Below are 11,899 nucleotides of genomic sequence, written 5' to 3' on the forward strand. Positions count from 1 at the left end.
TAAACACTGATAAATCAATCATTCCTTTCAATAAACGTTTGATACATAAAAATACACGGAGCAAAATGTACTTAAATGTGTATATTACTGTTTATACTAGATTATTTACTGTAAAGGCTGTGATTAATCAACCAGTCCTATCTTTAATGAACTTTTGACACTTGAAAATAAAACAGTGAGCTGAGCAAAATGTTCTTAAAAGTGTGTTACTCTTTCTGTACTAATTATTTCCTGTCTTAATATCAGTAAACTTTTCACTCATGAAAAAAATGTGAGCACAATGTAGGCTATAAACAAGTAATAAATGAAGTTTTAATCCCTTAAAGTGGAGAGGTCCTGGCGACCCACTGAGAGGCTTTGGCGCCCCTTTGTGGGGGTCGGGACCCCCAGGTTAGGAACCACTGCACTGGTGTTCCTACCTGAACCACAAAACTGTAAAGTGCAGTTTCTGGTCAGCAGGGGGCGACAGAGTGCTGTCCAGGGTGTAGTTGCTCAGGTTTCTTGCTCAAGAACCACTGAAACCATTTTGAAAGCAATAGCTTAAAATAGTGCTGGATCAAGACAGCAGCAACACACTCATTTCTGAGCTTTTACTTTGGAAAAACCTGTTGGACATAGCCCAATTGTTTGTTTTTTTAATTCAAGGCTTTTCATGAAGCTAATTACAATTAGTTATACAGTAAATGTTTATAACTTTTACTCACGCTTATTAAAATCCATTTCCCTGTGGCAGGGGATGGTCAATGCAGTCTGATTGTTTTTGGAACAAAAACATCAATAAACCAAGGAAGGTGCTAACCTTAGTTTACAGCCTCATGGATACAAGATATTTCCTTGTACTTATGATGTCAGCAGCAGCAGGTGAGAGCCTAATCCTGTCATGCATCAGTGCTCTGTCAACCTCATTAACAAAAGCATTAACTCTCTACAGCTGATCAATAGCCACTGACTGGGCTGACGGCGGCGGGATCGATGGGCCGGGTTAATCCCGTATCATTAAGAAGATAGACGCCCACTTTTTAGGTTGACATTTGATTTATGAGTGGACGTGTGCAGACATTCACACCTATGCATGCCTTAATGCACCACCCCATCCCATCATCACACACACACATATTTATCTGCAAAGACACTGATTTTATATTTCAGCAGCACTTAGAAGTCCAACTTTTGCTTCAGCTCACTGACTTTTACAAGCGTGACTCTAGCGTGTGCAGCATCATGACAAACATGCTCCTGACCTGCAGGTTTATGGCAAGCAAACAGACAGTAAATCTGAAATCTGCTGTTTTATCGTTGAGGCTGTAACCAAGCTTCACGTCAGACTCGCAAACATGGAATACATGACACACACACACAGAGAGGCAAAACACACACACTTGCAAACACACACTCAGAGGGAGCTGAGCGGCGAGTATAAAAGGGGCGTCCTTCCCACTCGACACAGAAGAGCTCTCCTAATTCTCACGCCCTCCCGAAACACGCTGAGACGCTTTTCTCAAGGTAAGAAAACTTTTAACTTTTTATGTTTGTTGCTAGATTGAAATTGGGGATTTTGTAAAGTATTTAGAATGATTTTTTAAAAAGTTTTTGGATAAATTTCTTCTGAATTTGGACCAAATGATCCAGTGTTTCATCCTTTTTTAGAGGTTTCATGTTTTCTGCATCCTAATTTAAAACCTAATTCCATCGCTGATGTGGATAACGGATATTTTGATTGAATTTGTTCTCCTGATACACAGACCTCCCTACACACTGTGATATTTTTACTTTATTGTTATAAGTTATTAATTTGCAACGTGGTCGTGTGAAACCGATGCTCTGATCCTCTGTGAGAGGTTCTGGCAGATCCAAACCTCTTCCTTCCCTTCAACCCCCCCCCCCCCCCCCCCCCCCGACGCTATGAGCTCCTGTCTCTGTGTTGCAGATGACTGTAGGTCTGTGTGTGTGTGTCGTGCTGGTGGTTCTGTGTTCGAGCTGTCTGGGACTCCCCTTTTCCTCCCAGCCTTTAGATGGTCATCGCTCCATCTCTGCTCCTTCCAGAGGTACACAAGCTTCCCATTAGCTGTCGCTGCACCGATCATTTTCCTAAATCTGACACCTGGTGTGTGTTTTTGTTTGTTTGTTTGTGTATTGAGAAGCTCTCCTTGAGGCTGATCTTCACAGCTTGGGAGAAACCCACTTCCGACACAGCCGCTCCGGCCCCCAGATGAAAGCTCTTCCTCTGGCTGAAGAGGATGCAGACTCCCGCGCAAACCTCAGCGAGCTGCTCGCAAGACTCATCTCCAGAAAAGGTGTGTGAAAATAAACCAGTGAATGCGACTGCATGAGATCTACGAAACTCAAAGGATGTGATGAGGAGACGAATGTCTGAGTGTGCAAATAAAGGCACAATCATCTGAACCCATCAGTGTTAGGTTGATTCTCAGAGACATGGGCTGTTTTCCTGCCTTTCTCCTCCCATCTGTCTTGGCTAATTACTGGAATTAGTGCAAAGGCAGCTTTGTAAATGAATTAGTGGCTTGAAAAGCTTTTGTGGTTTGAAAGAGCGAGTATTAGTGTGTGCCGGCGTCCGGTTGTCCCTCTCAAACAGTCTCAACCCACTTCTTATCACTCTTGGTCTTTTTCTTCCCTCTCAGTGTTGACTCCAGACAATAACTGACCCCTACTGCATCGGATGCATCTATGCGGAGCGATTTGTCTGGTCTGAAACGGGAGTGTTTGTCACATTTGGAGCTCAGCAATAATAAAAATGTTTCCAGATCACTTCGGTCCTCCGAGTGTAGGATTTGTTCTGTACCCAGAGGAGAATAAATTCTCCAAATAAAGAGATTATTAGTATGTTTTGACGGTTAAAAGAGCCAAAACACAAAGGGGCTGCTAAACTAGAACGGTGGTGTCCTTTAGCTTTAAAGTTTCTGCTGCATAATGTTCATTTCAAGACTTTATGAGAAAAACAAAACAAAGTCGGAGCCTGTTAAGTTAGACAGAAATCTATAAAATGCCTAAGGGTAAACTGAAATTGGTGCAACACCCTCGTGTGTGTGTGTGTGTGTGTGTGTGTGTGTGTGTGTGTGTGTGTGTGTGCGCGCGCTCATGTTCATGCTGTTCACTTTGCATGTTTTGGTGTGGGAGGTGTCACTGTCGAGCCTTCTGCAGCCAATCTCGCCCAGCACACCAGGGAGCTAGTGTGTGTGTGTGTGTGTGTGTGTGTGTGTGTGTGTGTGCGCGCTGCGTGGGAGGGTGGAGTGAAAAGTGCATCTCTGTGAGCGTGCAATTGATTACCAGAGAAGCAGAAAAGCAGCTTCCCTCTGGTTGCAGTTTAATAAATAAAAAAACTAAAGTTGGATTTGGAGATCAGAGGTGGAGATGTTGGACTAGATGTGAGGGGTGAGAAAAGGGCATTGAGGTGGCGGTAATTATTGAGAGGAAATAGACAGATTTGTGCACAAATGCATGCAGCCATGTGCATTCACTGGAAAGTAAAACTGTTTTGGCTCCTGAAGCCCAGAGAGAGTGGACGAGGATGTGGAACCACTAATGTAAAGTTAAAAAGTGCAGAAGGGCCTCAGATATAGATCTAGAACTTATAAGACCCTGGATACAGAAATCCCGTCCTCGGCTGTCGACTCTGAAGGGTTCAACTCCTTTGGAAGGCTCCAAACTCCAAACAGAGGATGCTGGAATTTGTTGACAAACTGAACAAACTAAACACACTCGGAGTTTTAAAGCTCCATCTGTGGACTAATTGGTCCGTCTCATTAAAAAAAAACTGGCACGTTTCACCCAGTTATGTCAGAAAAATCTCTCAAAAGAGTCGGTCTGAAAAGTTTTCCTGTCAAAAGTGACGCAACAAAGAAAGCGAATCAGGACCAGGCTTCTCTGAAGTGTTCTAATCAGAGGGATACAGATCTCACACATGCTCTTTTATTTCTCTCTCTCTCCTCTTCTTCCATCGCTCCCCCTGCAGGCTCTGTGCGTAGAAACTCGATGGCGAACAGAAGTGGCGGCCTGAGCCCCAGCCATCAGTTATCAGACCGGGACTACTTGGGGTGGATGGATTTCGGCCGGCGCAGTGCAGAAGAGTACGAGTACTCCTCATAAGGAGACGTCGCTTCGCTCTACTCGGGAAAAAGCAAATAAATAAAAACATCCAAGCTCACTTTAAGAGTCTATTTATGATGTATTTGTTGTACAATTGTTTGTAAAACTGTAATAATGCAATATTCATATTGTATGCCAAATTTTACAGAAAAGCTCTCATTGTTTGATTCTCATTTGTTTCTTTATGATTTGGGGTAAAAAAGAAGAAGATTTGGGTCTGTTGAGGCAAACTGGACTGAATAAAAACAAAAATAACCTCTTTGTGTGGCTCGTTCAAACACGGCATGCATCTGACGTCTCTCAGTGGGTGGTGGTCACCTCCAGCCTGCATGAGTGGGCAGGCCTTTGACACCAGAAACTCGCCACGATGCTGCAAGAAGCAGCTGCTGTTGTTTCAGCAAAGGCGCAGAGCAAGGGTCAGTGGCTTTATTGTAATCACGATGCAGTCATGCATGACTCTGGAGTAAAAAGTTATTTAGTTAAACCGTCTGCACTGCATGCGGCACTGAGAAAGCGTTCAGATAAATCCCCTTCAAAGCCTTTTATTAACAGCAACCAGTAGACACGTGCTGTTTGTGTTCCAGCTCGTCTGAAATGTGATAAAAAAATAAAAATAATAAGCCTAATGCTCGACAGCTAGCTCTGAACTTGATGATAAAGTTGTGCAGATGTGTAAAAATACAGAATACTGCATTCAACTTGTCACAGAAGGTGGGGAGATTTTGGTTGGTGGTGAAAAGAGGATCACTAGTTTAGTTCATGGATCTTAATGAACTGAGGTAGAAAATTTGGGGATATCTGAATAATAAATACTTGTTATTGAATTCCCAAATAATAAAAATATATTAACATAATGTTTTCACTGCTTCTTTGAGAAGGAGGTTGAATTTTTTCCATTTGAAGAAAGTTTTGGATAATAAATAAAAATATTCAGAGAACGTTCTTTCTTTCTATTGACTGATTCTATTTCAGAGTGACGGGGCTATGATTGAGAAAGCCCGGTCCCCGCGAGTACGACACCTAGAACGAGGGACAGCGAGCAGGCCTTGGTCAGAGGAGCACAGAGCGCGTCGCGTGATGGGGAATGTCTGTTCAGGAGCGTGGCCAGATAGGGGGGAGCACCACCCTGGAAGAAATTATAAACAAAGACGAGGAGTTTAAAGTGTGAACGATAACAGACCGGAAGCCAGTGCAGGGAGGCCAGAACCGGACTGATGTGGTCCCATTTCCTGGTCCCAGTCAGGAACCTGGCTGCGCTGTTCTGCACAACCTGTAGGTGACGCAGTGATGACTGACACAACCCTGCATATAAAGAGTAGCAGTAATCAAGTCTAAAAATTACAAAGGCATGTGGTACCCGCTCCAGGTGGGCTCTCGACAGCATAGGCTTGATTTTTGCAAGGCGTCTCAGATGAAAGAAACTGGACCGGATCACAGAGTTGATGTGAGCATCAAATTTAAGTCCAGTATCATTTTATACCCCCAAACTGGTCACAACTGGTTTTGAGTATGGAGAAAGAGGCCCACGATCAACATAACGATCCACATTCCTGCTGTTGGGGTGAAAAACAATGAGCTCTGTCTTTCCCTCATTCAGATGCAGAACATTGGCCATTAGCCAAGACTTTAGGACTGGATAGAGAGACCTTAACCAAAACTTAACCAACTGCTGAATCTTAATTATGTGCAGTTTTAAAATCACACTTAAACCATCGACATTAATATATGTACAATGGGTTTCCATAGACTCCAATAACAAGTTTTTCTATTAAAATGGGAGGTGGCCACCACCGCCATTTTGACCGTGTCACAGGTTCCGTCAAGCCCAGACAATTCCATAAAAAGGAAGAGAGGAGGAGCTGAGGGTGGGGCTGTAAGGCTGGGATCAACTGACGACACCCGGTCGAACTAGCTACAAGCTAACCTGAAGCTAACCCTGGCTAACCCAAAGCTAACGCGGAGGTGGGAGCTAAGCTAACGGATGTAGCTACCTAGCTTCAACCCAACCGGAGCTAACTGTGGAACACCCATCGACCTGAAGCTCACACGAAGTTTAGGTGGAGGTTTGCAGCGATTTTTCGTGAAAAGTACCTTGATTAAAAAAGTATTAAATTGGTAAGTTTATAATTTATTTCCGTAATGAAAATATATTTTGCTTTGAGCAAGTTTTCAGTACCGTATTTTCCGGACTATAAGTCACTCCCAAGGGCGTCAGTTTGTTTTCAGACTTGCTGGGGACAATAACCATACACTTGAGTGGGGTTTAAAAATTGCTGGGGACAATAAAGTAGGCTAGCACAGGTGTCGGCAACCCGCGGCTCTGGAGCCGCATGCGGTTCTTCCATCCATCTGATGTGGCTCTCTGTGCTTGTAAAATAATGAATGGATATTTAAATAAAATGCTTTATATTTTACTGCATTAATTTTACATCTGTATGCCAATTCTAAATGTAAAGATTGTCTGCGTAAACCTGAACAGTTCCAACCCGGTCTTACTGTGAGACCGGGTTGACGCGTCACGCTTGTGCGTAATCATATCGGCGTTCTGAGCTGCTTTCTGACCTTCCCCACCTACAAAGTTTAATTACACCAATCTAACGTGACAGAGCCTGGATTTGTTTTCTGAACAGTCTAAACATGTTTTAAAAAGAAACGTATGACAAAAGTGGCACCTGCTCAGTAAAACCATCAACAGGGTGAAAAATATCAAAATATTGTAGGCAGAGACGGGCTACAACTTCTGGATCCATTTTATATAAATCGTTTTATTGATTATCTTTTTATGAAAGATAACTTTGACGTACACGAGCGACCAGGCGCGTTGCAAGCTTTTCAAAAGTGTGGGGGATGTTGTCTGTGCCTAAAATAATTTCATGTTATTCATCTTGTTAGTTTAATTTCCATAATAGCGGAGCAGGTGCGAATTTTAGACGCGTCACGCATGTCTCCATTTTAAACATGTTTAAACTGTTCAGAATACAAATCCAGGCTCTGTCTCGTTAGATTGGTGTAACTAAAGTTTGTACTGAATGAAACTTTACATTAAACCATGTTGAAAAGAAAAGGATCCGATTAAATTGTTTCCCCTCATTTACAGTCAGTACAGTGCAGTACGCATGGCTCTGGGGTTAATCAAGTTTAGTTGTTTCTCTTTGCAACAATCTTCACAAGAAGGCAAAGCAGTTAAATGACAGGTTACAGATATTTCTATTTGACTGTTTATTTTGACGGATAAACTCAAGGATGTTCGTTGATTTCCTCCCACTGAAGCGGTCTGGAAACCCGGTCTCTCTGAGGGATGTGTCACTTGGAAAAATGTTATTTTTATGGAATTATGAAACTTTGGCTGAACAGCGCGTGTTCCCGTCTCCAATATGGACACGCATGACGCATCCAGTCGTCTCTTCAGCTCAGAAAGCACCTGTAGAGACATTTGATCACGCACAAAGTTTTTGTGGAGCAGAAGCGGTCGGGCCACGGCAGGTGAAACGTTCCTAGCCTACATGAAGTGAAACTGTTTAATTGTAACATTAATGTGTTACTGGACACGCTGGTCTGGTTGGTTAGACCAGTGTTGGAAGTGGAAAACACACACACACACACACACACACACACACACACACACACACACACACACACACACACACACACACACACACACACACACACACACCAATTAAAATAATGCTGATAGCGTGGACTAGAAGACAGGTGATGGTTTACGTATTTAGATGATGATCAGGCTGATGTAAAATGTAATCTCCATCCACATCCAGACACAATTATCCTCTATTCTTTCTCTATTTGCTCTGCTCTTGTCTGGGCTGACGGAGCTGACGGAGCGCGCGGCGCGCCTAGCGGCTGATGCACATTTTACGCATTTGGAGAGGTGGGCTGGATGCTTTGCTTTTACTGGAAGATGGTCCACTTAACGCACGGGTGTAGACTACATATTAATGACAAATGAATGAAAATTAAACTGGGAGTTTTTACTTCATATTTTAGAAATAAAAATGACGGGGGAACACATTTATGACGTCTTTTTAAACTAAATTTTCTAGCGCGACCTGCCTGCTTCACTTAAGTCACTGCTTATTAAGGTCCGTCCAGAATTACCGTGGCCCACCCAAAAATGAAAACCTGGCGCCACGCCTGTTATAAACCTCTGCAGATTGTTGTTCTTCCCTTTATCAAACTCAGACTTTGTACAGCTAATGTCAAGATGTAAAATTATGAATTCAGTCGAGCTCTTCCGTCCCTCCATCTCCCGCTCTCCTGGAAACCCGACATCGGCTGCCAGAAGAGGGAGGTGAAGAAGGAGATGAGGCAAACAGAGAGAGTGCGACATAAAGAAACCAGACTGGAGTGGAGGTGAGCAAAACAGAAGGAAAAGTGTGGGTGTTGAATCCCCCACGGGTGCGACGCCCATGCGAGCGACCGGTACCGGCTGCTGTCACCTGTTGTGAGCAGCTCTCTGCTGTCTGAGGGTAGGCCCCGCCCACAACGCCGCGGCTGCTGCTGTGTTTTCTTTACTGTGGGAAACGGGTAATAATGGCTCTTTGATGGGAACAGGTTGCCGACCCCTGGTATAAGATCTGAGCTGGTAAAACAAAAATCTTCATCAGCAGGCTTTTTTGAAAGTGGGGGGGACACAGCTGCCAATCACAAATTTTGCCGGGGACATGTCCCCGGTGTCCCCGGTTAAAATGACGCCTATGGTCGCTCCTGAGTCACACCAGCCATTAAATGTATAATCAAGAAGAAAAAATATATTTAAGTCGTATTTTGGGGGGACATTTTATTATTTTTCTTACAAAATCTGAGACAAAGCGTTTCACATTGCAAGACAAGTGCCGGTAACAATAACCAAATAATGTGCCGCAGCAGTGCGCCACGGTCTCCAGCAGAGGAAGGCGGTGTTTGAAACACTCCCAGCGGGACAGGGGAACTCATTCTTGGGTCGGAGTCGGCCCACAGCAGCGCAGTGTAGCCTACATGTTTTTTTATATAAGTCGCTCCGGAGTAGCAGGACCGGCCAGACTATGAAAAAAAGTGTGATTTCTAGTCCGGAAAATACGGTAGTTATTAGTATTTGAGATAAATTAGCAGGCTAAATACATTTCATATATTTCCAAAACGTAATACTTGTTTGTATCTTGTACAGCCAACTAGCCTTTATTCTGGACTCAGTACAATTCACCAAAAGTAAAGAGACATTATACAGATGAAGTAAGCACAAGAAACAGAATTATTATCATGAGAACCAGAACAAGAGAGCCTGATAACAGTCATGGGAAAATAACAGTTAAAAAGTATGTATGTATAATAGAAATAAAAATATATTAGAATTAGTGTAACTCACTGTGATCCAAACAATAAATCAGCCATAGCTGATTAGCAATCATGAAATGAGGTCTGGGAGTTTTTAAGTTTCATTCTTTTATTACATTTTTTTCTTAGATCTGTTAAAAGGTCACCATGGCAGCCTGTGTGTCTCCAACATCAGCTACACAACGCAGCAAGTGTAAGTTCCAAATACCTGTCTTGACCACTTCATGTATGGGTTTTGTACTTTAAACAGCTAGGCCAAACCTGTTATTTTTTTCTCCATAGCCATTTGGATCATCGGTGACAGCTGACTGAGGTGTGGTGCCCAGAGAGCTGCAGAGACCCTCTGAGACAACCTTGGCCTCCCTCACGTCTGTGTCTCCTGGTTCGGTTGGGGTGGACTGAGGTGGAAAGACCTTCTCCCCTTCTTTTTCCACTCCATGCATGGAAGAGCAGCTCCTGATATCCTTCTCATCCACTGTGGTGGCAATGACATGGGGGTGGTCAGCAGTGTGAATCTGGTGAACATGATGGAGGACCTGCACCGGCTTCACCTTCTCCACCCTCATATCACACTGTTGAGAACTGTTCTTCCTTCACAACCCAATGCTCCACTCACTCTGCAGCTCTCTGGGCCCCTTTTATTATTTTAAGTATTTTTTAAATGTCCCGACACTTTGTGTCCTGTTATTTTATAAAATGTGACATAAAAAAATAAATGTTTTTGCTCAATTGCTGGCATTTCTTTGGTTAAGACAAAAAAGGAAGAATCATTTATGCCAAGTTTTTTCTACAACAGGCCTGTTTTAAGTCCATCAGTTTCTTAGCAGCCAATAGAAATGTGTTCTTTACTAACTTTACTTGGTTTAAAAATCTTACTAAAATAAACAGGGTGCTGTATTGCAAAACCCAATCATACTTGTTATGTAAATATTAGCTTTGTAGATATTTTTTACAGATGGATATTTGTGTGCTAAAAACTTAATATAACTTAATAACTTATAAACTTAAATAATTTGTCATTCTTTCTTGAAAAACAACAAAATACAGTACGGAAAGTGTTGGGAAATGATAATGTGAAAGTATTGCTCTTTAAATGTAATACTATTTATCTTTAAAAAGAAAAACTCTAAAAATGTCCTGTACAGCAACATGACAGAAGAAAGGTGGTCTGTCCGTCAGAATGTGCTGAACAGATTTGCTCTATCAAGACGAGCCTTTTGTGTACGAGTTTATGTTATTGTAATATTGGTTTGGGTCATGTATCTGTGACACGATCCAGGTGGAATGGAAGGTGCCACTAATGTTAAAAGGATTAAAATAGGTTCTAAAAAAACAAAGCAAGCAGTGCGACAGCCATAGCAAATTAAAAAGGGACATTTATTACAAAACCCTGATGATGACGCCAAGGGAAAAAAAGCGTTCAATCGAGTGTGCTCATGGCCCCAAGGGACAAGGCGGTCCTTTTCCCATGTGCCAGGGGTCAAAGTAGTGACTGATTTCCTTTTTTTCCTCCCGCAAATACTTCTGCACCCCTGTGTGGCGGTCAGTCACAACTTGCTGCACGTCGACCCCCCTCTCCAAAAGTGTGCTCAGACTTCGCACGAATCCCTCCTTCTCCATTCGCACACTATTTCCAACTCCATTGCTCTGAAAATAAAAATAATTCTCCATTCATCTGTGAATAATTAACCATGAAATGTATTGGAATCATCAGGTAATGTTGTACCTGCACGAGTTGGATATCAGTAACTTTGTTTCTTTTGAGATCCATCATGGTGTAGCTGCCATATTTGGCTGTGTCCTTCAGAAATGCAAGTTATTACTTAGTTTACATTTGATAGCAAAGGAATAAAATAAATAAATTTAAACGTATTCACCAGGTGAATCAGCTCACATGTCACCACCAAGAGTCACAGGTCCAGATTCAGTAGCCTCCTGGATGAAATCAGCTTGCTCTAGCTGCCACTGCCAGCTCACTGTTGAAATTAAGAGCTTTGCCTGATGTCGACAGAATGTCTGCTTGGACAGTCGCTGCACACTGAAGGCACCCAGGAACTAAAATATGAAAAGTTACGTCATGAAATGAGAGATGCACAGACCTTAAAACTAACCTAAACATCACTCAGCCTGGCCAAGTGCATTCTTGAAGACTACTAAATCAGTCTGACAGCCAGTGTCTTGGGTAGATTTAGCCTGAAAAAAATAGAAGCACGTTGTTGTTGGATTTTATAAATTCATGGATAATATACAAAAGAATCTGTCAGATATAGGCGCTTTATAACATTCCTAGTGTGTGATCGTTATTATAACGTAAAAGTCAGTCACATATGATGTGAAGAGAGCCTGAAATGCAACCTCCTGAACAGAATTCCTTACAGAACCGGGTCACGCTGTGGTGTACAGCTGGATTTCACGCTGTAATGATGTCTGTCAACTAGTGCTGCGTTAGTTAGAGTCACTGTTG

General features: G+C 42.6%; 1 protein-coding gene across 1 annotated transcript; it reads left to right on the plus strand.

Annotated features, from left to right (window-relative positions):
• Window positions 1–1,345: 1,345 nt before the first annotated feature.
• Window positions 1,346–4,363, plus strand: LOC107383200 (cholecystokinin). The gene is made up of 4 exons (XM_054746097.2): window positions 1,346–1,503; window positions 1,928–2,045; window positions 2,142–2,294; window positions 3,971–4,363. The coding sequence occupies exons 2-4, from the start codon at window positions 1,928–1,930 to the stop codon at window positions 4,102–4,104; spliced, it is 405 nt and encodes a 134-aa protein (XP_054602072.1). The 5' UTR covers window positions 1,346–1,503; the 3' UTR covers window positions 4,105–4,363.
• The last annotated feature ends 7,536 nt before the right edge of the window (window positions 4,364–11,899 follow it).

This window comes from Nothobranchius furzeri, chromosome 11 (assembly GCF_043380555.1).
Source record: "Nothobranchius furzeri strain GRZ-AD chromosome 11, NfurGRZ-RIMD1, whole genome shotgun sequence".
Classification (NCBI taxonomy): Eukaryota; Metazoa; Chordata; class Actinopteri; order Cyprinodontiformes; family Nothobranchiidae; genus Nothobranchius; species Nothobranchius furzeri.

Bases quoted from the DNA above. Each gene is read 5' to 3' on its own strand.
- LOC107383200 (XM_054746097.2), top strand. From the start codon at position 1,928: ATGACTGTAGGTCTGTGTGTGTGTGTCGTGCTGGTGGTTCTGTGTTCG. The intron at 2,046-2,141 runs GTACACAAGCTT...TGTATTGAGAAG, and splicing joins CATCTCTGCTCCTTCCAGAG to CTCTCCTTGAGGCTGATCTT. The intron at 2,295-3,970 runs GTGTGTGAAAAT...CTCCCCCTGCAG, and splicing joins AAGACTCATCTCCAGAAAAG to GCTCTGTGCGTAGAAACTCG.